A 27,650-nucleotide genomic window follows, 5' to 3' on the forward strand; every position below is an offset into this window, starting at 1 on the left:
CTTCAAAATTATTTTAAAAATACTCAAAACTCTCACAGGTATTCAAGCTGCACAGAAAAATGATGATCAATGTGTCATCTTTCATTTTCTTTTCGATTTTTGGTGGGTTGACCATTGACTTTTCGAGATATTTTCACGCAAAGAAGACGACCCCTATTTCCCCCAAAGCGGAAAAGTAGCCATCTTGAAAAACGATCCCTCCACAACATGGCAAAATAGCGCCACTTTCGAGCCCAATAGCATCCAAAATGCTCAGAATTGGAAGCCCCAAGTCCGGGCCAAAGGTTCATAACCATATATCTTCAATTCCCCCAATTTTACGGCGCTCAGAACTCTCTAATATAGAATATTTTAACTTTTATTCATGAGCTTGGCGGATCGATTTACCGGTGTGCACCCCTACGAACTTTTCCGACCGAAGTTTCACCATGTTATGAAATTCTCGCAAGTTAACTATTTTATGACCTAGTTCGAGTCCTAATAATACAATAACAATTCTGGACCATAAAACAGTCGTCGGTTCAGTGGAAGTCGAGTTGTGCAATATCATTCCGCTCTAAGTATAATTTTTCAGTTATCACATTCTAATAAGAAGCAACTTGCATCTTTCAAGTATTTTTCATTCCTTTGAGTCTGAATTTGACACATTTGTTGCAGTTGGAGGGTTAATTTGCTGGAATAAAATCAATTTCTGGTTGGGTGAAATAAAGCAGTGCGGCGGAGGCTATTTCCAATTGCAGAAAGCAGTTCTTCGGTCTTTCTCCTCGTGTCGGCCATTTTCTCAAAATGAGGTAAAAAATCTGCCAAAAGATACCCCTCAATATTCCCTTTTTGAGAGTCCCAAAAATATATAACTAGCATATACGAAAACACTGTTGTTTGTAGGTTATGACCAATATTATTTCATAGTTATTTTATGTGAATTTCCACAAATAATGAACGCGTTAACTGTGTTGATTTTTCACTGTTCTGTTGAGTGCTGCGCGTTTACATGTTTGTGTGCGTAGTCGGCCTTGCCTTGCATTGCAATACGGCAATACGTGTACCGTAGATTACAATACATGGATTACGATTGGTGGTGCAGCCGTGTAGCACTGACAATGGCGTAGACATGATGACTACAGTGTAGTTGTTTTGAGATAAAAGGTGCTGATTTTTATGCACATCATCTGAATTCTGATTCTGTCTTTTTTTTCAATGATCGAAATGTTTGCAGATATTTAGCCTAATTTACATTATTTTGTATTGCAGGTCTGTGTCACTTTTGTCAGTGCAGTTTCATTTGTGTCCCTAGCTGGAGTTACCCAGCCCTGAGTTTTATCATTGGGTTGTCTATTATTAGGGCTGGAGCGAATTTTTCTCGTAACTTGTAGTATAGGCAAAATTTTTTGGAAAATGTTCAATTTTGTCCCCGTTACACACTAATTGCAACTGCAACTCACCCCAAACTTGCCTGGAATAACCATTACACAGGTCCTTGCAGTAAAAAACGATCCACGATGAAGATTCAGCCTACAATTGCAGTGAAAACAGGAGGAATAACCGCTAACTTGACAACCTTGCTGGATTAGCCAGGACCGCAATTGGTTTGTGCACAAAAAAAATTGTGTACAATGAATGGCGGTCGATTAACAGGCACAGAGAGCGATCGCTGTCAACTGCTCGTTTTTGCCGGCTGCGCTGGCTGTTGGCGCATGACGTCACGCGGAAGCGTAACACCCGATGACTGTTTCATGCACTATTGGTTGCGGTTCCAGTACCAAAGCTGTGATGCGAGTGGTAAACCTTATATTAGTGCATGAAACAGTCATCGGGTGTTACGCTTCCGCGTGACGTCATGCGCCAACAGCCAGCGCAGCCGGCAAAACCGAGTAGTTGACAGCGATCGCTCTCTGTGCCTGTTAATCGACCGCCATTCATTGTACACAATTTGTTTTGTGCACAAACCAATTGCGGTCCTGGCCAATCCAGCAAGGTTGTCAAGTTAGCGGTTATTCCTCCTGTTTTCACTGCAATTGTAGGCTGAATATTCATCGTGGATCGTTTTTTACTTCAAGGACCTGTGTAATGGTTATTCCAGGCAAGTTTGGGGTGAGTTGCAGTTGCAATTAGTGTGTAACGGGGACAAAATTGAACATTTTCCAAATTTTTTTTAATATACTACAAGTTACGAGAAAAATTCGCTCCAGCCCTAATAGACAACCCAATGATAAAACTCAGGGCTGGGTAACTCCAGCTATTGTGTCCCAATGAATAAAATTCATCAATGGAATTTTTGTTGAGTGACCCAATGAAGTTTGGAAAGAATGTTGCAAAAATGTTGAAAAGACATGAATCTTTAACTGAGAAGTGAGATTCTCAGTCTTAAAATATTCTCAGTGAGAAAAATTTCGAATTTTGTTTAAAAAAATACCGAGAAAATGTACTCTACTCTCCATAGACTTGGTACGCAAGTCTCAACCAAAGAAGAGGCGTCTGGATACTACACTCTTTCCGTTCAGGTTCTTGACATCATTGAGCATTGTTCATAAGTTCATGTATATACTAACCTACATATATACCGGAGTAATTGCAGAATACCCCATGACTCGGAAATACACCCCTAAAATCATCTGGCTACACGGTTGGAATCGCTGGAAAAGAAACAATTCAAGTCCAAACCAATTGTTGCCAGCTACAGGGACACTTGAGTTGAGGTCCCATTGAGAACGAAGCAACACAAAAGGAATGGGAGTTGCTGAAAAAATTCTAAGTCCAAACCAACCACCCTGTTGCCAGCTACGCGGATACGGAGTGGGAGTACCCTTGACGATGCTTGAGCACGAAGCAACACAAAAGGAATGGCAGTTGCTGAAAACGTTTTAAAGTCCAAACAGGTAGCGCTGAGAAGGTTTATTGAGGGCAATCAACCGTGACTCCGTAGCCAGCTACGAGGTTCCCAGATTGAGTGGCGGGGTATTCTGCAATTGTGCCTATAAACCTACAGTCAAACGTTTCCGGCAGATAAATTTGATGAACTAAGCTTAACGATCCTACTTTTGTTTTGACAGTAATCTTCGGCTGCAGAAGCGCTTAGCATCCAGCGTGCTAAGCTGCGGCAAGAACAAGGTCTGGTTGGATCCCAACGAGATCAACGAGATTGCCAATGCTAACTCACGTAAGCTGGTTTCATTCTTGTCTTGCAGCCACCCGCTGCCCTAAACCTTGAGCCCTCTCATGACTGTTGAAATCCCCAGAGAATTGTCAAGGATTTTTTTTTCAGAATTGAGGAAAGTGGAGCCTGGTGACTATTACTTTATTTGGGACTTGATGTTCTTTGGAAGTTTAATTACCAACAATGTGCTGTTCGTTTATTGCACTGTGGAGAATTCAGGTAGATCAAAAACACTACAGGTGTTAGCAAGTTTTTGAATGGTCCCCTTGCATAACCAAAGACTTCAATTCAATCCTTGCTGAAGGATACAAGTGTCGAGACCTGGACTCGAACCAGCACTCTGCTGATTAGAAAGCTTGAGTCTGGTACGCTTAACGCTCGGCCATGACACTCCTTCATGACTGAGGTTCTAAAATTAACAATTGGATAGTGGCCTTGCTTTAGAGGCCGATAGCTCAACCACTTCTTTTAGTTTCAGATTTTTGTTATTTTGTTGTTGGTTTTTTGGGGATACCAACCTCAAAAATTGCCAGCCGTCTTGATATACCATATTTGTTGTCTTCTCACAGGTCAGAATATCCGCAAGCTTGTCAAAGATGGTCTGATCATCAGGAAACCGGTGGCTGTCCACTCCAGGGCACGCGTCCGCAAGAACGCCTTGGCCCGACGGAAGGGACGACACAGCGGCACAGGTCAGTGAATACAACAAGATTATAAACCTAGTCAGTTTCCCTGTGTGGTTCATTTGAAAATTTGTAATAAAAAGCTGTATCCTCACTGAGTGATCCCCGTTTGCTATTTCCCAAGTCTGTATCATGACTTTGGGCGTGATCCCTGGCTGTATGGTGTTATGGGTTTATGGCTTCAGACTAGCGCCCCTTGAACAAAGATATTGATTTATTGGGGAACCGCCAACATAGGGCTGGACAGCTCAGTTGGTAGAGCACCGGAACGGCAATCCGGAGGTCGCAGGTTCAAGCCCCGCTCCAGTCAATTTCTTTGTTCAATTTTTCAAAGATTTTATTGCCAGGAAAATCCACTTGCTCATTGGCCATTTCGAGCTGTGCGAAAAAGTGAAGCTACACACTGGTTCCGTTTTGCCGGCCAGAAAGTTGAATGCTCTGTGATGCTTTTCTTGTCTTGTAGGTAAGAGGAAGGGTACAGCTAACGCCCGTATGCCACAGAAGGTCATCTGGATCCGCAGGATGCGTGTGCTGAGACGACTCCTCAAGAAGTATCGGGAAGCCAAGAAGATTGACCGCCATCTGTAAGCACTTTGTTCTTTCGGTTGTTGAATTTTTTTTGTGAACTCGAAAGGTCAGGCTTTTGTCCTGTGACTGGGTTGCTGACTGTCTGACTCCCCCCCCAACTCCCCGACTAACTGACTCCCCGACTAACTGACTCCCCGATTGATTGATCGACCGACTGTGTCACCGAGTATAAATTATGTCATACACTTAAAAATTTCAAGTGCAGCATGACTAGGCAAAAAAATTAATATGGGTGCACAATTGTGCACAATTGAATGAAAAGTAGGTGTACGTGTTTTGAACTTCACATGTATAAATCACTTAACACATGTGGTGTGTGGCACCTACATTAGCATTCTGAGTCCGTCATCAATTATCTAATGTCAAAATAACAACAAAAATGACAGTTTCAAAATTGTATAAGATTGTATCCGCTCCGTTCACAAGTACCCCCTCACCGGCAAAGAGAGTACAGTTGGGGGTGACCGACTGACGCCATCTTGCCTGACTGCAATTCATTTGCTGCAAAGCGCGACCCCTGCGTGTACAAAGAACAAATCCCCTGGTGTACGTGCGTCACACACAAGGAACAGTGTGCGTCAACCAGTGAAATGTCCCGCCCATGGGACGTCGTTGCAAGGTAAAAGGGCGCCCTCTTTTGGTAGCGCACGGAGCTCATATGCTGGTGTTATATGGTCATATGCACAGTTTGCAGCGGTTGTACATGACAGATTCTGATTTATCACATTGCTATCTGGTCTTGCGATTTTTACAGTTACCACAGTCTGTACATGAAGGCCAAGGGCAACGTCTTCAAGAACAAGCGCGTCTTGATGGAGTTCATCCACAAGAAGAAGGCCGAAAAGACACGCAGCAAGCTGCTCCAGTAAGTATACGCTTCTCTGACCATCACTGTCGGGAGTCTTGGTTCTAGTCTCAACTCAGATTTTGTTCTACTAAGGTTTGTCTAAGGGGCGTGGCTAACTCGCTAACGGTAATAAGTCAGTGCTAAATGTATTTCCCTTTTTTTAATTCCACCAATCAGAGACCAAGCTGAAGCCCGTCGGCAGAAGACCAAGGAGGCGCGCAAGCGTCGCGAGGAACGCCAGCAGGCTAAGCGCTCGGAGATGCTCAAGGCTTACATCAAGGAAGATGAGGAACAAGCCGGAAAGAAGTAAAAACATGCAACAGCCACTGGAGAAAATGAAAAAACTGACACATCAAACAGTCACAGACAAGCGCCTAGACTGGTTACTAGTCTAACTAGGGTTTTTGTCATCAAAACCCTGGGGAAAAAATAAGAAACAGGACGTTTCTAGGGAGATAATGCCATATCTTTTCATGTTTGGTCATTTTCAGATGACAAATTGTGAAAGATTCTTGACATATAAGAATATGTGTTATATACAAAAATAAAGGTTTTTCTTTCTAGATCCGACCAATGTAAAAAGGATGGTGTACAGTGTTTTATTTGCATGGAGTTAATTTTACAATGAAACTGCATTTTTCTTTGCTCCTGTCTAATAACTAATGCGGTAAACTGGCGTAGCAATTTGAGTAGAATTTTGGATAATGTGAACAAAATCCATTAAACCAGTAGAAAACCACGGCTCATACTAATATAAACAGTGAATTGTTTAATCTTGTGCCTTTTCCTACCCCTTCCAAGGTCTATGGAAAATCTGCTTGCGCATAAAGTGTCTGTGATTTTGTGTTTAATTATACAAAACCAGACTTGTGTCTTGACCTCTAGATCTGACCGACCAATCAGCAGGCACCTTCTATCAGGTCATCGGTAACCAGTAACATGACAGCCAAATTGACCAATCAACAGCTTAGTCTACATTTCTGCTTGAAATGAGGTCACAATTTCTGGCTGGTGCATGGGGTCACATAAAATTTGCATATATCATGTTAAGGAGCGGACTCCCTTAACGGATGATACTCTGACTACCCCTCCCCCTCCAAAAAAAAATATATATTAATGAATATAAAATCAGTCCTTAAAATTAAAGCGTTCCTTTCAGTCGAAAATGCCGTACACAGGGACTTGGAATAATGGGCAAAATTTCTAGTACCGTAATGTGTACAAAACGAATTCCATTATACTAGCACATAGTGATTATATTTAGAGACATTATTTTGTCTATTTGCCGCATAAAGCTGTATATGATTTGCCGCTGAGATGGTATCGGAATAGCGCCCTCTACAGGTTATACTTAAAAAAAAAACCATAAATTTTCAGCTTCCATGCAGCAATCCTTTCCCTGCAGCATCCGAAGAATTTTTTACTTGAACCCAGGGAACGTTGTATTGCGACAAGTAAATTTGGTAACAACTGCATCGACAAATTATTCTAATTGCTCAAACTGAAGAAAAAAAAATACAAAGGGGGTTGTGGCATGGAAATTATGCCAATACAATGTAGTCCAAGATGTATGTTGCTGCTAATTTTAAGTGAACCGATTTCTTTACGAGTGAATTAATCAGCTTTAGTGGGTTTTCTGTCGGTTAGGGGGCGGGGCCAGGCACCTTCTGAGATCCTTTTCAAATCTTTAACTCCATTTGTGTAAGCCCTACATTTATTTTCGAAATTTGTCCACAGAGTGATATAGAGGAATCAAATAATCAAAATATTTAGGTTATCATTATCGACAACGAAAGTAATAAACTTTCATCACTTTCATTTTTCTAATTGATTGAAATGCTATAAGAGTATGCCACACTGCCGATCTTCTAGCTACAACTAGTACAAGTTGAGGCCATGATTTTTTTGTCAGTATTACTGCACACAAAGATCGGCCCTTATTTAAACAATGACAATTTTGGCTGCTCCATTTAACCCTGATGTTGACATTGTGGACGCCATTCGCTGGCCACAAAGCACACGAAACCATTGAGCAACGTTTTTCCCCAACAAAGAAATAATGCAATCTGTAACGGAAACTGTTCCACCACTGATAAGCTTAAAATGACCTTCGATACGAAACAGAAAAATTGGACACATGGCTTTTGGGAGTAATTTATGTAGATTATTATCATTGCTCAAATCTAGTGGTATACGGATAGATGTATTAGTGGTAGGCCTAGTGGTGTGTTTGTAAATGTATTTTCTGATGGTAGGCCGATGTTAATATTAATGGTTGTCGCGTGACTACTTGCTCATGGATTTATCACTAATCCCATCTGCACGCACATGTCACCCTCATCCAGTATCACTACGCGTTTTATTTGATTCACTGAAAATGCAACATGGGCCTGGTCATTTATCTTGTGTTCCCATAAGAAGATTTCTCATTCAAGATGGGAAAATGAGTAATTTTGTGGTGGTTTGAGAGTTACAGAAGTGATTAAGGATGGAGAACTACTTTGCACGCGGATGAATACAAGGCGAGCCCAGTGCGTTAATCCATAATCCCTTTCCGCTGAGCCGACCGTCGCACAAAGCCGTACAGATGTCTAAATCTCACGCTGGAAATCACACACTTCGTCTCCGTTTTCGACGTCGCTGCTCTGATGTATCATATGGTGGAGGTTTTCTGGTCTGAAACAGTATTTTTGCTGGCATTTTTGGGGCCTTTTCGGAGGTGGAAAGGGGTCTTGTTTTGATGCTTAATCGGCTCAGGTAAATGGATCTGCAAGAGCAAGTTGCGCATAGCATGCAAGATCTAGCCGAGGCTTGGGTAGCGGCCAACACAGAAACCAGCTTCAGACGGTCTCAGGTAAGCCCAATTTTTCACCAGAAATTCACCATATTTTCTCACCAAACCTCTCGCAGTCAATAAAGGGAGGACATACGAACCTACTTGTGAAATTTGGACGCATTTTGAGGAAGGGAAAGATGAATTTCGGGCTGGGAAAATGGACACGAATTTCCGATTTTCGAGGGAAATGCAGATGTGTTTGAATGCATGAATGAACACGGCTATTGTGCACAATATCCGTGTGCTCTGTGTGCGGCATGCATAATGCACGATTGTTATTGTGTACATGTATACCATGTGTACTGGAGATACTTCAAAAATTATAAATCGATGTTTGCATGCGGATTGATGTGTGTGAAATGAGGCACAACGTCGACATGGAGAAATTTCGGTCAATTTGTATGAATGCTAAATTGTCATTTACAGCCTTGTTATTTTCGGAGGAACAAAATGAATTAAAGTGGATGTGAAGTTTGTGAACATTTATTATGTTTATGTTGATTGTTTTTGCATGCCATACGTGTTACAAGCAATGAAAACACATGTTTTGGTTTAAGGTTGCACTTGTATTGTTATTATAAACTAGGCCTAAATCACATGTGTTGATGCATGGAGGTAGGAAACATGGTTGATGTGAGAAATGTACCCAAAGCAGCTAAACCAGATGATGGAACTAAAAGAAAAGGGAAAGAATGTTGCTTCCTGACACCAGTATTAATTTTCATCATATAGGGCCTAGGCCCTATTATCACTCAACGAAGGTCGGTCATTGCAAAAATGTTGAAAAGGCATGAATCTGCGACTGAGAAACATTTTCAATTTCGTTAGAAAATACTCTGAAAATACACTTGACTCTCCATGAACTTTGCATGTACACAACCAAATTAGTGGCGTCTGGAAACTACATTCTTTCCAAGAAAAGTTGTGTTAAAACAATCAAACCTAAATAAATCAATCATTTTTTTCATAATATTTGTAGTTTATGGCATTTTTTCTCCCACAAAAAAAATTGGCATTTTCCAATATAGGCCCTACAGGTCATGCGTTTAGGGTTAATTACCTAATTTGTATATTATTTTTTCATTTTTTTTTTTTTAAAAATATCTACTTTACCACAAAATATACTTCACCAAGTCAAAAGTAATGAACTCTGAATTAAACGGAAAGAAAATCTTTTTTTTTATCTGTAGTTTGTTAGGTATTTTCTAAGAAAATAGTTTTCAGTCAAACATTGGTATTTTCTACAACAAGGTTAAACATTGTAGTTTGTATTTGCTGAAAAAGTGAATTGAACTTTTGCATGGGATATGCTGCTCAGTTTCAGAGAATCGACAGCAACATGGATAGCCTGAAAAAAAGCCTTGAAAAAACTATTTTAAAAAATAACTTGGGTTATCTTTCTCTGCAACAATTTTTATAAAAAGGCTTTGTAAATTTTTATTTTTATTTCCGATGAAATGACTATCCTCTTACCATGTTATTCTCGTATCACATGAGTGATGTTCAGCATTGTCACTCATCTTTGAGGGAAACAATGAAAAAGACAAGAACTGGGAAACATTTTAATTAGAAGAATATATGTTTTTAAATTGTACACAGTCAACAAAGAGGCTTCATTCTATCTCCGTTTGCATTTGTTTGGTCGGACGTCTTCCTTTGCTGTTGATTTCTTTGATATCAAAAAGATGTACACAAGGAACGCTTTTAGCAAATTGTAATTGTGCACCATATCTTCAGCAGTCTGTCCTTTCGCTTTGCTGCATTTTGTTAAAGTAAGAGTTGTCAATGTTTCTGACCATTTTTTTCATTGAAAGTAAATAATTTGAAAAACAGACTTGTAAAATGTTAATTTCTTTTTCAGTTTAAATTTCACTTGTGTTTAACCCTTCATAAGTTGACTTCATAAGTTGCAACCCCCCCCCCTCCGGCCCCGCCCCGCCCCTGGGTTTTGCCTTTTTCAAACGTAATTAATGAACATGATTTATGAGAGGTTAGACATATACAAATAATTGATAAATATTTAAGTATGGAAATTTTGGTGGTGTTTGAACCCACAACCGCCAGTTTACTAGTATGGGTGTCTTTACCACATGACCACTCAGCTTGCTGGGTTTGGTGGCCAGTTCAGTTTTTTTTTTAAATCCCGTCCTCCGTAGGTTTTTTTTTAAATCTATGATTGGAAATGTTACCGTTTTGCCTTGAATTGGGGGGGGGGGGGGGAGGACATGATAATCAGCAGTTATCATCAGTACGTACATGTACTGTATGTATGCTGGTACTAAAGCAAATTAACTTGGATAAATATCAAAAATAAATGGGTTTTATATACAGGTATATCGAGAAAATAAGGTTTCTCAATTACATGAGCTGGCTTTGGCTAAAATGTGTTTATTGTGCGATTCCAATTATTAAATGTAAATTAAGTGAATATGAAAAACAACGTACGAGTCAGTAATCTGCCCATTGTTTTTACATTAAATTTCACAATAAAGCTCATTCCAAATCATAAAACATATTTTTGGAGGGGAAGACGTGTTTACAACTATCTTCGATTCAGCTTTTGGTTTTAATTTTTTAGTTCAGTAATTTTTAAAATGAATGAATGAATGAATTTGTCCATCTATAAGAAAATGCCATGTTAAAAAAATTAATCAGTTTCTCATCCCTGCCCGCTATCTTTTTTTTAAATTCATACGTTTGCAATAAATTTTGCAAATTTTGTCAATATATGTCAATTTTTTTTTTTTAATTTGTTTCCAACAAAATTGTAGCAATGAACCATATAGAAAGGATGAGGGCTCCTTTGGACTCAAGTTTCAGCAAAAGAGTCCAGAAAATGGAAGAATCTATCCGCCATCTTGGAAAATCTGCCAGGGGAAAGAGGGTGGGGTTGCCTCCTTCATTTTCAAAAAAAAGCCGGGACGAATTTTTTTTTTGACTCACCTAAGTTTGTCATGTTTGTGTATGGCCCACTGATGATTTTGTAGAATAATTCCTCCCTCCTTGCAATGTAAATTTTTGAAAAAAAAAAATGTCTTTCTGTTTTCTTGTTTGACAGCAAGAGGCAGTCGGTCCCGCCGCCTCATTTTCCGAAGACCTGTCAACGTCAGACACCCCTCAAGATGTCATCGCCGTGGCCCTGCCCCCTCCAGAAGACCAGAGGGCGCCCTCAGTGTCCAGCCAGTGCCAGGTTTCATCCGCCAGCAGGACCGCCGTGGTGCCAGCGTCGCGCAAACGCAAGCAGGCCAGCCCTCAGCCCTGCCGAGAAACAGTCGACGTGGTTGGTGCCCCGTTGCCTGCCAAGGTCCCAGCGAAAGAGAAGATACCTGTCGACTCTAAACATGGTAGGCATATTTTTTTTTTGTGTTTGTGTTTTTGTTTGTGTGAATGGTATCAGGGTCACTACCCTTGCAGAGTAGATTTCTAGAGTCGCCCCCAAATAAATTATTCCGAGGATTAAAATTATGTTCAATGTTCGAAACAAATAGGAGCAACTATGTATGTATTCACAAAATATCGACTGTTGCCAGGTTTCGAAATGACACAGTCCATACAAGGGAAAATTATTACTTAAAAGGTTTACCGTCTGTGGCCAAATGCTGCCATGTCTACAGGGTATTTGGATTGACTTGAGTTACTCCAATTTGAGTCAGCGTAACTTTGGAATGCCAGTCTAAAAAGGCGGTTAAAAACCTTGACAACCTTAAATGCTTCGGTTGCGGTTCCCACTGCTATATAAATATCAGATTCGAACCAGCCAGCCGACCCCAGCAAGCTCCGTGGTCGAGTGGTAAGAAGTCTGCACATAGTAAGCAGGAGGTTGTGGGTTCGAGTCCCACCCGAGCGATTTTTGTTCTCACAATCACTTGGGACAACACTGAATACAGCGTTTATAAAAATACATCGGTGAAGGGAAAAACCCAATATTGAATAATTTACCTCACCCCGACGCAAATTCCATCTTATGAAGGTAGAGTAGCTTGACAACCTTGATACCGATACATTAAAATTCAATAAGCTAGCTTTGCCATTCCAAATTTGCATAATGTGCATGTCAAAATTGACTGATTTTCAATTTTTAACTAAAATTAAACATAGAAGTATGTGGGGAAGTGATAGATAATGCAGATTTTCAGGTCAGAAAGAAGATGACAATTTTATGCGTTTCCAGCATCAAAATTCTTTGAGCTGAAACCATGGGGCCATCATACAAAATAGATTGTTTTTTTCCCCCATTGACAGTCACTCATCCTATCAATCAGCAACGTATAACATTCTTAAGCCGGCTCCGTACCGGCCAACAGTCATCGTGAGTCATGAAACCAGCGTTTCTACTGATCTCATGAATGTTGACATGCCACTTTTGACGTCGGTTTATGCGGAAAAAGAAGATTCACCCACTTGAACTCTAACTCCATTTTTGGATGCAGTTTTACTAGAAATCGTCCTGACTCAGGACTACAAAATCATGTTTTGTGCGGGAACCTCCTCAAAAGTGTATTCTAAAGATGTTGAACACAATAGGGGGCTGTTATTTGGTTTGTGTTAACAATTTTAACTCGGACTAAAACAAAATATCCCCCTCCTATCCCTTCCGTTCACAAAGAAATACAGTCACCGGCAAAGAAATACAGTTGGGGGTGACCGAACGACGCCATCTTGCCTGACTGCAATATTTTGCCGCAAATATGTGTCCCGCCCATGGGACGTTGTTGCTAGGTAAAAGAGCGCCCTCTTTTGTTGGCGCACAGAGCCTTATATGTCTGCCATATACCGGTATATCTCAAAAAGAGTGGCGCCTCCTTAACACGGCAACAGAAAAGAAAAAAACAAGTTAAAAAAAAAATTTGTTGACTGCAACACCTCAGGCACCCCATCTCAAAACTTTAGTATCTGCCACTGAAGTCAGTTTTTTGGTGTGTCAAGGAAGACGGTGTGGGCTGTATTTGCGATTGCTCGGGTAGGGGAGAAGAATGGGTTGAGGTACATCTTAATTACTTGGCTATAACATGCAATTATCCATGCGCGTCATAGATGAACGCTGCCATCAAGCCTCTACCCATAGACTCGTGTGCTAATGCCGGCCAAAGCCAAGATATGCAGATCCCCATCATGCAGCCTTAAACATAAGCTGTCATTTGATGTTTGCATCAAGAACTTGTCCAGAAACAATTTATTATATAAGAATAGGTTGTTGATGACCATTAATTTGAAGTCAGTTGTGCTCGGCATGAGACTCTGGCGCCGACAGTAATTTCAACACTAAACCCCTTTGAAAAGCGGCAGCAGTTGTGACTGAAACAGTCCCCTTTGTAAAAAAAAAAAAAAAAAAAAATCCGCAAAAAGTGCAAGGACAAGGTCGCTGCCAGATTAAAAGATAAAAAAACGCTGGGTTAGAAGAAGAAAAAAAAAAAGAGCAGTGGAATGGAAAGGATGCGCAGAGCTGAGAGCCCTATTAATCCTCTTAACTCTTAATCCCCGGATTAAGAAACACCATTATTAAACCCCTAATCTTTTACTGCAGTTTTTATATCCCACGAGGGGATTGTGAAAGCGCCAAGGTTTTTTTGTTGTGCGCTGAAAGCTTAAGTCTGTCTTGAGAGGTTCCGTGTGCGCGTTTCCGCCATGAAGTGCTTGAATACATCCCCTGTGAGTTTGTGAGTTAGCGACATCAAGTAACAATATCATTTCCGCAAAATTTAATGGTGATTTTGTTTATTAAAAACTTAAACTTTCAAACAACTTTATTAAGTTGACCTTTTGGTTGAATTTTAAACATGTAGTCTGTTTGCTTGAATTTTACTGTCTTTTGGTACATGTACATCACATTTCAATTTTCCTATTCACAAATATGGATCTTAAATACACATGCCCGTAATTAAAATCACTTAAAAGTTAAGAAACTTCACTAATTGAAATTCCCATTTGGTCAGAAATATCAGATTGGAAGTTGATTTAAAATTGGTGAAAATTAAGTACTGTTAAACCAACACTTACAAAAATGTTGTGTACATGTACCGGTATGTACAGTGTGATATTACTGATTGACAAAACGGGAAAATTGACATTATAACACAAAGTTTACATAATATTTACAACATGTACATGTACATGCACTGATGTAAAATAACTTTGGAAGACATGTATGCATTTTAAAGGGAATGTACATCATTGGCTTTTGCTTTAATTTTCAGAAATGAACTATTTGAGGGGTTAGTATAATAGATCAAATTATTGTTACACTGACATATTTGAAGTTTTGTGTTCGAAAATGCTGGAAAACCAAGAAAAACAAAAAGTGTTCAAGTAGTCTGGTTCCCTGACTCCACTGAAGATAAAATGGATCAATTTATAGATGCCGGAAAATTGTATGGTAAGGGAACCAATGTAGCTGGCCTGCATCCATTCATGAACATGCAACCAATAGCAAACAAAATTTGGACTGGAAAAAAATGGTAAATTTGGAGCAGTAGTTGACAAATAGTCAGGTTTTTTCCAACGGTGGTCGGCCGACCACCGTTGGAAATGTATACAAAAATATCATTTTCTTGAAAATGACTTCACACCAGGTGGCATAATTTTACAGGATGCTTTAGACTGTCATTTACCAACATCCTAGTAAGGTATTTCGTAAAAACTTGGTAGTTTTATTTTTCGATGTTTGCAAAATGTTGTATTTTCCCTTTAATAATCAACAGAAACTTGGGTTTGTGTGCATGTAGTGTATAATATGTGCATGTACCATAGTACATCACACATACCGGGACACGTACCTGACAACATGTGCTCTAGTTTGCTCGGACGTACCGTAGTATGTACTGCTACGTTTTCTGCAACAGGCGCAATGTTTCCTACCTCCATATCTAAATAGAACTAGACAGAATCAGATCCTCAGTGTTCATGTTCAATCAGTTTGTTGAAACATGCACTGTATACATCTTACTTAGGAGAACATGGTTTAATATATGGAGCAGTATTGTGAACCATATGGGAAGTTTTATGTCAGTCCTATCAGGGCCGATTTTATAGGAATCTATTGATCTGAGTATAGTGAACAAAAACCTTTTGTTCAACTGTTTTGATCTGTTGGGCGCACACTTTTCTGTCAGACTCTGTTTCATATTGCAATGTTCATCTGATTGCCAAAAAAAGAAAAATTCAAAAACAGAAATAGAGTTGAACAGGAATAGCAATCTCTGATCGAGGCAACAAACTTATGATTCACATGGGTCCCTCCCCCCTCGACTTAAGAGCCTAATCTGGCTATTTTGCCAAGGTTTAGCCACTTAAGATCTCGACTCCAGCGAGTCTGAGGCCCTGCTGGCGTCAGCAGACGGTTCCGCTGGACGAGATAATCCCACCAGTCGTGCGTAATATCCTGCAAACAGAAGGCTCTCTTCCCCCTCACAACCCCCACTCTGCCCTGCCGCTCCCCCCCCCCCCCCCCCCCCATCCATTAACAGATTAACCCGTAACCCACTGGGGGATTAGCGAGGCCATTAGGAAGATTAAAATTGCAAATCCGGGGAGCTCAAGAGAGTTCGGGGGTAGAGAGGAAAAGGCGGGGAGCGGTTTGTTATTGATCTCGGAGTTTGCTAATCCGCCACGCGATCTGAGCGGAATCCGCCGGGACGACCCGGCGCACACTCCCCGCCATAATCGCTTCAACTTCTCCCCTCGTTTCCTGCAGTCCAATCGCTTCTCCATTTGCAGACCCAGTTTCCGATCGGCTGTTTTTGAGTTTTTGTATTATTCGTTTAATGTTTGTGGTCGGATGTTGCTTCGTCATTGCCGAAGCGGCTTTAGATTGTCTGTTCTCCCCAAAGAGTTTGACAAAGAAAAAACTAAAAGGGAAGATACCGGTAGAAGTTGCGATATCAGTACCAAAAAAAGCATCAGACTTTTTAAAAATAACCTAATGGATCGACAGAAATACGTAGATGCGTCAGGTAAAATTAAAAGGTTGCAAGGGGAAGTGACTGATTCAAGCAGAATACCTGTACACGAGCGTAATACGTGCCTAAAAGTCAGCGCCCGGCGATATCTATCAGAATCCACTTAGTCGGAGCCAGGGGCGTGTTTGTGAGCGCGATTCACACAGACGTAAACCCAGCACGCGTACCAGACCTTCACGCATGGGCAGGCATTTAGCTGTAATCCCTAGCCCTGTATGCAGGCCGTATCTCCGGTAAGCTTGTAAGGTCTGTATTTCGGCAATTTGTATTTTTCACAGTCGCCCCATCACGTTCTTTCTTCGGTCGGTGTTTATGTAAATAGTAAGATGCACAAGATTGGCATTTCAAGATCGGTCGTACAAGTATAATACTAGGTGTGTACATGCATGACATCAGACATGTCAGAGAAATTTTGTACTGGTTAACTTAAGTAATGACACACATGTTTGAGTGTGGACATTCCTTTGTTTTCGTGTAGTTAAGAAAAACCTGCGAAAAAAATCATTTTCCGCACACTGTGAAAACTTACAGAAACAATAACGCGCTAGATTGGTCTTTAGACAGATTCTGATTTGACCATTGCACATTCACTATTTAAGTTACATTTTTTGGGGTTGTTCAAGAATTTCCAGAACAAATAAAAATTTCATTTGTTTATCGGCTCCCCTGAACTTCCCACTTGAGCCAAATGCTTTGACCTAGATTTCCCAATCACCTTGGCTTAAAAAACAAGCTTTTTTTGCCCGAGCTCCGCGGAGAGATTAAAATCTGGGGCAGGCGTGCATCAGGGGACTTACGGGGACTGGGCTGAGTTGAATAGATAAAGTGCTTGATATGGAAAGAAGTCAAAGTTACGATTAGGCATCTGTGTGCGTGGGATTGGTTGCAGCACATTAAGTGCCTATCCATTCACGGTCTGTTTCTAAAACCTTGGACTTGTTTTGTTGAGCGGAGCAGGAGTGATAGATCCGTCATGTTCGTCGCTGATAACTTTAAATTTGCTTTAATACAACTACCGATAGATTTGGTCCGAGACTGGATTTTGAGTTTGTTTCCTTATTGCATCCAGTCCTTGGGCAGCCTACATGTATGTAGACTGGTCCCCGCTCCCATAATAGGTCTGTCTCAAAGACGGCCATCTCTGTAGAAGAACTGCAACTGCATATTTTACGCAATCAAGCACGCATTGCGCAGTGTTGAAAATGTTCCAAACACGCGCGCTTGTTGCTCAAAATGTGTTCGAAGTACGACGCAGCCGATGCGCGTTATATGCAAGTTGACGCTCAAAATGCCGATGCACGTGGCTGGTCTGTAGGAAATGACGTCATTTGAGAGAGTCCTGATATGGGGACCAGCAGGTACATGAAGTTCCATTTCGAGAGCCCAGTGGAGAGAACACTAAGTCATCTATAGTGTCTTCGCATGAGCATCAAGCGTTGTCGGCAATGGAGTACCGAAGTGTGACGTCATTTAGAACCAGAAAGTGTAGTGCAACGAAGGGAGTACGTGCGTGTGTCGGTTCTCGGTCTGAATAACGCGTTGATGTCTTTACACACTTTTTGTGCGCGTGATGTATTCATTTCGGTACTACATATATTCAAATGTCTCTCCTAGTGGTCTCCCAACTCTCCCTTTCTTAACACTGAGGGGGGTACTTGTGCACGGACCCCATAGAAAAATTGTCAATTTTATGTAATATACTGGTACTCATGTTTAACATGTACAAGCAGAAACTCGTTTGATTCCCTTTAGTGCTTCACCTGGTGATCATACGTACATGTACTCATATTTTATGTAGAATCCAACATTTTCGTGGCCCCGAACCCCACGCCATTAGGGCTTCGCGCATCACTCCTGCATTAGAGCTCATCAAGATGTCCCCCCGCCCCCCACTTTTGAGAAGCAATTGACGCCCATGCATGTACCGATAGGCCGTATGTAAATATGGGGAAAATTACATTCAGGAAAAGGAGCTTTGTTCATCATGCTTCTATAAATAACTAAAATTGAGTGTGTTGATCCACGACCGTTTGGATGACTGCTGAGCTACATTTCCATGTGTGTAGTCTGTTATTAGCCAGGTGTTGCTGTATGGGGCTTGAGTCCTGGTGACAAGGATTCAACGGGGGATTATCTTGTCAGCTTGGAGCCGAGCGGAACGACGGCTCATTCCTGGGATGACAGTGGCAGTAGAGTCAAATAGATGGGAACTTGTGATGATGAAATCCACAATATCCTCCTTGCTAAATCCTAACCCCCCCCTTCCTCCTTCATAGCCCCACCCACCCCTACCCTGCCCAGAAAGAGAATGAAACTGGACGTTCTATGATCCTACACACAATGAATGTGCATGGAGCTATTGTATAACATATGATACGAAGCTAATCAAGAAAAAAATGTAAAAAAAAAGAAGTTAAGATTTGAACAATGGAGAAAAAAAGAAGTAAAGAAACAGACATGACAGATGCAAGTGAATTAAACAAAAAGGACAGAATAATTACAGTAGATGAAGGTAGTTACAGTGAACGTGTGCGTGTTCTACATAACCCCCCGAGGACCGACACACAAAGGTAGAACAATTACAACAGATCCTTTCAGTCCTCGGGTTTTGGGTCTTTTGTTCAAAACGGTCCTCTGTAGTAAGTTTGTGTGCCTTAGTGTATGGGAGAGTGCTATGTTCAAGAGAAACACAAAGCATTGTCCTCAGGAGTATAGTAAAACAAGAGTGTGTGTCCCAGTACATACACTTGCATGTGAGCTATTTAAAGATTAGGCCTCGGAGTCCTACTGATAATTGAAGTGTCACAAACTGTCAAAAAACTAACCTACATGTACTTCCTCTCCCATAGCTTCTGCACAGGCATGTCACCAACTGCCAGAACCCCTATAGATAAAACCACATAACTGTCAAAACCTGTTGAAGGTGTTTGATAGGGTGTCCTTGAATACCGCAACAACTGTTACTGCAATTCTATAGACCTTGTGCACAGCAGCCATTGCCCTCTGATAGAGGGCAATGCCTTTGTTTTACTGGGAAATGCACGAGTGAACACTTCGTGCCTTCATTGGTACTGAATTAGTCACTCATTGCCAGGCACTCAGCAGTACTTAAACCTATTACTGCTTATCAAGGCATGATATCTACATGGTTCCGGTACTTGTATGTATCGTCAAAATTGCCATTATAAGCAAATGCAGATGAGATTGAGATTATTATTCAGTACTTGGTAGTGGACGCTTATATTTTTTTAATGGATAGAGAGCTGGCTGTATTCTCCAACAAGTTTGGAGTTCGAAGACCATAAAATAACTGGATATAAATCCAGCGACAAAATAAAGAAAAAGATGGGCCAACACGATTGTTGTCCCAAAGCGTTTGTTCCTCATCAGCTGGCGTACATGTACATATTAGCCACGTAAGGTCGCTGTTCGCGCTTCGTACATAGCACGTGGCTAGTATCTACATGAGCGGCCAGATACAATCACGGAGACTGTCGACGAACGCCTTGACCAATGCCACATATTTTGGAGCTTTCAAAATTTGCAGATATTACCGAATACGGAAAAAGTGTTGGAACGCACACTCAAGAGGACTGTTGAGAAGCTAATTTCGCGACATGCACGACATATCGACGATGAATGGTCTTAACCCATTTTAATATTACCTGCGTGCTAAAGTGACACACAATTTCAATATCCTCACATTTGGGCTTCTAAAGAAGAGAGCCAAAAAAAAGCTCCTTTGCAACAAATTACCATCATCACAGATATCGCTCGGCCGGCCCCACGGAATAATTCAGGTTAATAGAGCAGCCGTCCTCCGCTCTAATCTTGTATCATTGCTAGGTAATCTCTCAGGCATTCTTCGAAGAAAGAGAAGAAAAAACTGGTGAGGATGAAGAAGAAAAAAACTGGCGTTTCTGGAACAGCAAATTCACAAAGATGTATCGGGGGATCGCCAACTCGTAATTGCGATAAGAAGAGTCGAGAATAGAAGTAGAAAAAATATAAATAAAACATATTGGCTACTGCGGTTTATTCAATGCGATAGCGAGTGGTGAATTAGATTCAGCAAGGACGATCTGCTCCCCGTCTATTCTTGCGGTTGTCTGATTGGGAATCCATTGGGTACATTGAGATGGGCGTTATTTACATGTAAGTCTCAGGAGCAAAGCATTGCATTACTGTTGATGAAAAAAAAAACCTACATGTATCACTTTGTAGGTTTTAAAGGGGCACTTCCGAGAGAAAGCACCCATTGGGGCACAAAATGATACAATGCACAACTACATGTACATGGTATACATGTACCTTAGAAATGCTGTTTCTTGTAATAACCATGTGACGTCTTCGTTCCAGTCACAAATTTCTTGTCGAAACGTTCTTCACACACGCACATACCAGTACCTGTATGCGCATGGATTGCCATGTGTCTAATTCTGCATACACATAAAGATTTCTATTGTTACGTCACTGATTTAAGCAACCTTGTTTGTATGGGGTTAAGCGTGGTTCAGCTGTGCTTACTGCTTATGATTTCCCTGAAATAGATGGAGGCTCTGTTAGCAGAAAACCGTGTGTTTAGTAGCACCATGAAATTGGGCCTAGTTCATAGTTGACGTCATGAGACAGTCGCTGCGAAATTCACCAGGGTTGAAATGAATTCACAAAGTCGCAGCGCGCAAAATTTCCCAGTACGTCACAAATTCGTGTTCGCGTTCGCTTTGGCGTTGAGTATGAACCGACCTTCAGTGTTGAAATTCTGGAGAAATATTGCTGAACGTGCATCTTTAACGTAAATTAAAAGTTTGGCAACGAATGTATTTGATGATAACATTACTGTAACATACTGTCACTGACAAGGCCTAGTGGCCATACTCAAGGTACGGCAGGCCAATAACAGGATATGAGGGGAAGTGCTCAAAGAAAGGATATCTCTATTCATCATTCTCATTTAACATGAACGGCGGGAGACTGTTAAAAGCATTGAGGGTGGAAACAGGATGTGGGCATTGTATGTTAGAAAGAATGAAAAACCCATAGGACTTGCCTTCATGTATTTCATTCATTATTTGCCTTCAGATTCTGAAAGCAAAAAATAAAGATGAATACAACGAAGAAGAATTGTATACAAATGTATACAATTCGTCACCGACACCACGAAGTAACACTCTACCGTGTTAAAGCATATTTTTTTTCGATTTTCAGTTTTTTGGATTTTTAAACATTATTCATCAAGGCCTACCATTGCACGAAGTTTCAAAGCTTCAAGAGCTTTACTTTAATAATTACGCTTAGTATCCATGGCAACTTTTGCGCAAAAGTGACAATTTTCGTTTTCACGAAGTAACACTCAAGTTCCATTTTCAATTGCAATGCATGGGGCGCACTCTACTCATAAGTGAGCAAAAACGTTTTCACGAAGTAACACTCTTCTTGTAACAAGTTGTATGAGCGCGCGCGCGCTGACCTGAAGTTGCACTTTCCTCGTGTTAAATACATTGAAGAGTGTTACTTCGTGAAAACGAAAATGTACAGTTTCGCAGCTTTTTCGGTTTCACGAACTAACACTCATCTTTTTTCTCTTATTTCTTGTTTATTTAATACACAAACGAGTGAAAAACAGCAGATTTAATAAATTCAATTCATCAAGTGTCCACAACGAGAAACCCAACTGAAAATACTCTGTCGTTTTGACGCAAAGTGTTGTTTTAGAAGGCGTTCAACTTTAGTTGCCGTTTTCTCCGATTACTAGTTTTTACTGGTATGTAGATGGGTGTTACTTCGTGGTGTCGGTGACGAATTGTATACAAATGTATACAATTGTATACAAATTATGTATACTGTGTAGAAGTTGTAGCCTGGTGGATACTACATTGACATTGTACATGTATATATTTTGTGATCACGGTAAAGGTTATCCCTAACTCCCTAGGCCATTTTGCTAGGATGCAACCTCAATCCTGCAAAATCCTCCAACTGCCTCCATGTAAAAATTGCATACACTATACAGCCTCAATCCTGCAAAATCCTCTGTCGTACAGCCTCAATAGTGCAAAATCCTCCGTAATTTCTTGAATGTGGTCCTTGGTGGTCCTTGGATGGGTGACCACTGCCTCAATCTTGCAAAACTAAAAATCCTCTGGCTATGACTGTCAATAGGCTGAGGCAGAGCCAGTGACATCCTGGAGCAGTGCAGAGGATTTCAAGTATAATCTAGACCTAATTTTATGCACGGCTGAGCATAAAGAACACAAGGTCCGGCCCAAGACCTTGACACAGTGCATCCTGCAAAATCAGCCACACAGATTTGCCATATAGCCTCACTCCGGAAAAATCCTCCATTTTGCAACTTTGAGATTTTGGAGGATTTGGGAAGGTTGGGGTTAAAGTATAAAGAAATGGCCTTTCATTTCCTGGAGAGGTTGGGATTTTCAAGGATTCAGACAGACTCCTTCAAATAATTCTCCCAGTTTGGCTTATTGTTCTTTTCATGTCTTGATTTTATTTTTTAACAGGTAAAATGCTGCCAGTTCATTGTTCCATCGAGACAGTAGACCTGCCCTCAACCAAAGAAAAGGACAGCGTCGTGGAGGGTTATGCCATCGTGCCAAGTACCTTACTCCTGAAGGAACTGGTCCGAGTGGCTCTGATCAAACTGGACTATCCAAAGGACCAGATCCGCAATGCTACTGGTAAGTAGTCCGAGTATCACCCGTTATCCACGGAGCCAAAGCTCCTGTATAACGTCTGATATGTCAAAGCATGCAGATGTATGCAAGCCGCGCCCCAGCCAATCGGAGTCGACTTTACTAAATCATGACGTCATTTCATTCCCAAATCAGGACTAAACGTTTGATTGGTCAATGTCAATGCAGTTTCAAAAGCCAGGTGTGTATCGCGTAAGATAACACAGAGCGTGTGACCACAGCCTGTGTTGCTGTGTCTGGGTATTTTTTTTATCCATGTCTATGACGCGACAACGGTGAATGACCAAAGACCCAATATAGAAAGCGCCCGCTGATTGGTCAAAATCTAGAGGTCAAGATGCAATTGTCTTGCATAATTAATCAGCGAATCTGCTTAAGTGTTATACTTGTACATGTACATAGACTAACTGGTAAGTTGTTCCATCATTTGGGGTCTCTGCTTTGAGAATGTTTTTTTAACTGAATCACCTATTGCAAGTCCTTTGTCACCTTTGCAGGTGTCATTCAGGTGCAGAATTGGAAGGCCCTACCCTTCAGCATGATCACGGAGGATCAACAGGCCACGGTTGGGCAGATACTAGGTGACCTCCTCTCCTACATCACCCTCAAGATCAAAATAGCCAGCAGGTGAGAAACAAGCCACATGCCAAATATAGAGCTGTAATTCGAGTATTTTTTTGTTATACAATTGTGAGTGTCTTTGGATATGTTTAGATTTGTGTTGGTTTAAATATGAAATGCTTACTTCAGAAGCAACAACAAAGTTAATTTTTGAAAAGCACATGCAGTAAGGACGTATTGCCCATGTTATTTTTGAGTTTCACCCTCAAGATAATTTTTGTTGTTTTTGTTACAGAAATACAAACGAAATTGGGGGAAAAAATCAAATTCATTGAAAAGCACGGACGATGCATCTTTAAGTGGTATTACCAGCAGTTAAGGAATATGCTCTCTGCTGTGGGATTTTATCGGTGGTTGGTGAACACAGATATCGTACTCGAGCAAATTTTACCTAACATGTTTCACCCCCTTGGTCTTGCAGTCGCACCTCACACCCACGCGGCACCCCTTCCTCCTCGGCCCTCAACCCTTCCCCCTCCCCTCTCCAGCTGGGCCTGCAGCCCACCCTCCTTGGCTTTCCCCTCAAGCGCTCGGCCGGCCAGGAGTCCTTGGGGTCCAGGGCATGCCAGGAGATACGCCTCAAGCTGCTGCAACTGCTTGAGAAGCGGGGACCCACGATGCTTGTCAGCCACGGATGCCCATTCTCTCAGGTGAGATTCAAAAAGGCAGAACTTAGTAAGTTGAGGAGTTGTGCAATGGGGCCACATATTTGTGTAGTTCCAAGTCAACACACTACTCATAAGAGATACACAATGATAAAGAAGTGGTGTTTCGTGCAGATGAATCCAGCAGCCCATTTTAGAGTATGTTCTGTGATATTCTAATTAACAAGGAATCCACCCATGCCTATTCCAGTGGTCGAAAGCGTTGCTCTCTAAGATGGCTGTTATGCATAAGGTCTATTAAATTTTTAAGGAACCAGTATTCCTAATACATAGCTTTCTTTGTTTTTTAGGGCACTGTTCTCGCAATCCTCCAGGGCAAATACACCAAACCCATCCAGCCGGAGAAAATGCAGTCCTTCTATCAGTGGTACAACATCTACAACGGCCTGATGGACAACACGCTGGTCTCGGCAGAGAAACTGGACAGCAGTTTACCAGTCAAGCCCAGCTCGCGCCACTGGCGCCGGCCACGGACCCTCTTTGACCAGCGCTACGAGCTCCCCCGCCTGATGAGCTGGTACCGCATGAACCCTCGGCCCAGTCGGGCTGAGTTGGAGATCTACCTGGCCGAGCTCAACTCCTCGGAGAGGCGGCGCAACTCCCACCCACTCCAGTACTCTTCAATCGCGATCTGGTTCAAGAACGCACGGGCGAAGTATCGCGGCCTGCGTGGGTTGAGCCCGGACTCACCCGAGTCCGAACGCATGCCACGCCCTGGCAAAGCACCAAGTGGCTCTGTCGCAGAGCGGCGCCGTGAATCTATCAACGGTCCGCGCCAGGCTTACATCCAGTTGGGCCACTCAAAGGCAAAAAACGATAGCAGGTCACGGTTTGCCAACCAGAATCGCGCCCCCCAGAAATCTGCAGATTTGACCCCAAGGGCCCAACCCAGAAGTATGACGTGTTTGAGGACAAACCTGAGCAATGGCCATATCACCACAAGCAACCACTCAAGTACCTTGTTGTCAACTCCCGATCTTTCCTCACTAAGAATGTCTAAAGCTCTCAATAGCAGCAGCAGTTCTGAGCAAGCAGTCATCCCCACACCTTCAAGTAGTGCCACTGCGTCATCACAAGTGACTGACATTCGCAAGATAGCATCGGGGTTTGGCATCATGCTGTCACCGTCTGTGCAAGACGTTACAACCCCTGAGCGCAAACTCCTGCCCATTGAGAGTATCAAAACAGAAGAGCCGATGTCTACAAGTACGACGGCAACTTCCAAACATGACTCTAGCTTAGCACTCAATCTATCCAACTCGAAACAAGCCACACCCAGTGCCAATTCCACTTCAGCCACCAATAATTCCGCTTCTGCCGTGAACAATCCCACTTCTGCCACCAATCATCCCACTTCTGCCACCGCCCTGGTTGTCCCATCAGTTAGCATGGCGCCTTCAAGCAGCATTACCCCGATTCGAATACCAACAACTACCATGGCACACAACAGCATGGCAAATGGACCCACGCAAGCACACCCCAAGCACGCCTCTCTCACAGACACCCCACGGGGGTTGAGCATTCCGCAGCAGAACAGCACGCCGAAAAGCCTGCCCAGCCGGCCGACCCGGAAGCGCTTCAACATCCACCCGAGCTTGGAGGTGCCCAAGCTGCAGGCCTGGTTCTGCGTCAACCCCAAACCGGACCGCCACACCATTGACCAGTTCGTTGCCGAGCTAAACCGTACAGAATTCCGCAAGAACCAACCCAAGTATGACAGCAGGATCGTGTATGTGTGGTTTAAGAACGCGCGCGCCAAGTACTCGCGACAGAAAATCAAAGAAGGGGATGACAGCAATGCTGACACATCCAATTTGACCCTGACCTATTCTAGGGTCATCCAGTTGTAGCAAAGGACGATTTTCAACATTGCAAATACTAAAGTACTACTTTAAGATGTCAAATTTTAAATTTACTCTTGGTTGGGTTATCGGGAATGGAGGTAGTTCATTGTAACTTATTGAAGTTTTGAAGCACTTTTTATGGAATCGACTTACATACATAGTCCTCAGCTTGGGTTTTTGTGGAAAATTCTTGTGGGAAAAGTTAGTCTGATGTTTCAAGTTTGATTAATTGATGCATTTATAAACATGTGCACTGTATAGTAGACGTGCATTCACGAATAGCTGCATCTACAATGTCATTGGTAACAACTCCAAACTCAGTTTATTTTACGATAAGGAGTGTCACAATTTACATGTGTAACAGCTCTTATAATGAATAGCATACTCATTTTAATGTGCTGATCTTAGTTTATTTCAAACTCATTTGTTTTATTGAAATAATAGACAAACAATTGTACATTTATTTATGCTGTTTGTTGCTGATCCTGAAAAATGTACTTTCTTTTGAATATGTTTGGTTTCACTGACATGTACCGGTACATGTAGTTTCTTACCACAGTTTTGCCATGATACCAAATTGTTTTAGAAAAGTTAGTGTACACATAGTTTGTGTCAATTTGTGTTACATTTACATGTATGTAGCATTCTTCAAACAATCTGCCAAAACTCCATCAAATATATGTTACATAATGATTATGTGTTTCACAAAAATTGAAGTTGTACATGTGTATTAGAGTTTTTAGAAATCACATCACATTGATTAAAATGACATCTCACTTTACGAATATTTATAAAAAAAAATGCAATTTTTATAGATTACTACTAGAATAAGTACAGTTGTACAAATTAATGATTACAGAGTTTTTGAATTGTACAAAATTTCACATTATTTATTTCTGACTGTGCCTTTTTTTATTACAAAGATCCTAGTGTCTGAGAGTCCAGTGGTCACTTTATTAATTAGAAATCACTTTTCAAGGTTTATGGAAAATTTGTATTTGAGTGTTTATCGTTAAATCTAAAACCAAGCAAATTTTCAATTACGTGTACATGTAATGTCATCATTGCTATTTTTTTTTTTTTTTTTACAACTACATGTATTAGATGTACATGTACAACGTAAAAGAGAAAGTATGTGTATCCTTTTGACATTTGCTCGTATTAATTAATTATTCAGAGAACATCGATGACTCACCTATAATAACGGGTCTCATGTGGCAAAATTGACATTTGAAAGCTGCCTGCACAAATTGAAAATGGGCTGAAATATGCTGTCACATGGAAAATCAAGGACCTAGAAAAGATATTTAATCGCATGAACTTTGTGTTATGTGAAAGCGAAAAAACAGGCTTTGAAAATTAACAACAATACACCCACAAAAAGAAGAGAACATGAACATACCAGATAAATGATCCCAGTTCACGTTTTGGAATTATATGTTTAACACATGTGTTGTGGATGAGGTGTTTGTGATCACCACAAGTCAATCACAAGTCAGTCACAAGTCAATCACAAGTCAGTCACAAGGCATCACAAGTCAATCACAAGGCATCACAAGTCAATCACAAGGCATCACAAGTCAATCACAAGGCATCACAAGTCAGTCACAAGGCATCACAAGTCCGTCACAAGGCATCACAAGTCCGTCACAAGGCATCACAAGTCAATCACAAGTCATCACAAGTCAATCACAAGTCCATCACAATCACAGGTCAATCACAAGTCTAGATCAGTGCTCAGTGTAGT

At 41.4% G+C, this 27,650-nt stretch overlaps 2 protein-coding genes across 2 annotated transcripts; both read left to right on the forward strand.

The window, feature by feature from the left end:
- The first annotated feature begins 638 nt into the window (after nt 1–638).
- Nucleotides 639–5,855, forward strand: LOC119724940 (60S ribosomal protein L19-like). The gene is made up of 6 exons (XM_038196271.1): nt 639–791; nt 3,051–3,157; nt 3,724–3,846; nt 4,301–4,421; nt 5,180–5,290; nt 5,450–5,855. Exons 1-6 carry the CDS (start codon nt 787–789, stop codon nt 5,580–5,582), a joined length of 600 nt encoding a protein of 199 aa, XP_038052199.1. The 5' UTR covers nt 639–786; the 3' UTR covers nt 5,583–5,855.
- A 1,632-nt stretch (nt 5,856–7,487) lies between these two features.
- Nucleotides 7,488–26,988, forward strand: LOC119724939. Its single transcript, XM_038196270.1, has 6 exons — nt 7,488–8,126; nt 11,167–11,452; nt 22,582–22,758; nt 23,271–23,400; nt 23,816–24,044; nt 24,350–26,988. The coding sequence occupies exons 1-6, from the start codon at nt 8,034–8,036 to the stop codon at nt 25,907–25,909; spliced, it is 2,475 nt and encodes an 824-aa protein (XP_038052198.1). The 5' UTR covers nt 7,488–8,033; the 3' UTR covers nt 25,910–26,988.
- The last annotated feature ends 662 nt before the right edge of the window (nt 26,989–27,650 follow it).

The sequence above is a fragment of the Patiria miniata genome, unplaced genomic scaffold, assembly GCF_015706575.1.
Source record: "Patiria miniata isolate m_02_andy unplaced genomic scaffold, ASM1570657v1 HiC_scaffold_18, whole genome shotgun sequence".
Lineage (NCBI taxonomy): Eukaryota > Metazoa > Echinodermata > Asteroidea > Valvatida > Asterinidae > Patiria > Patiria miniata.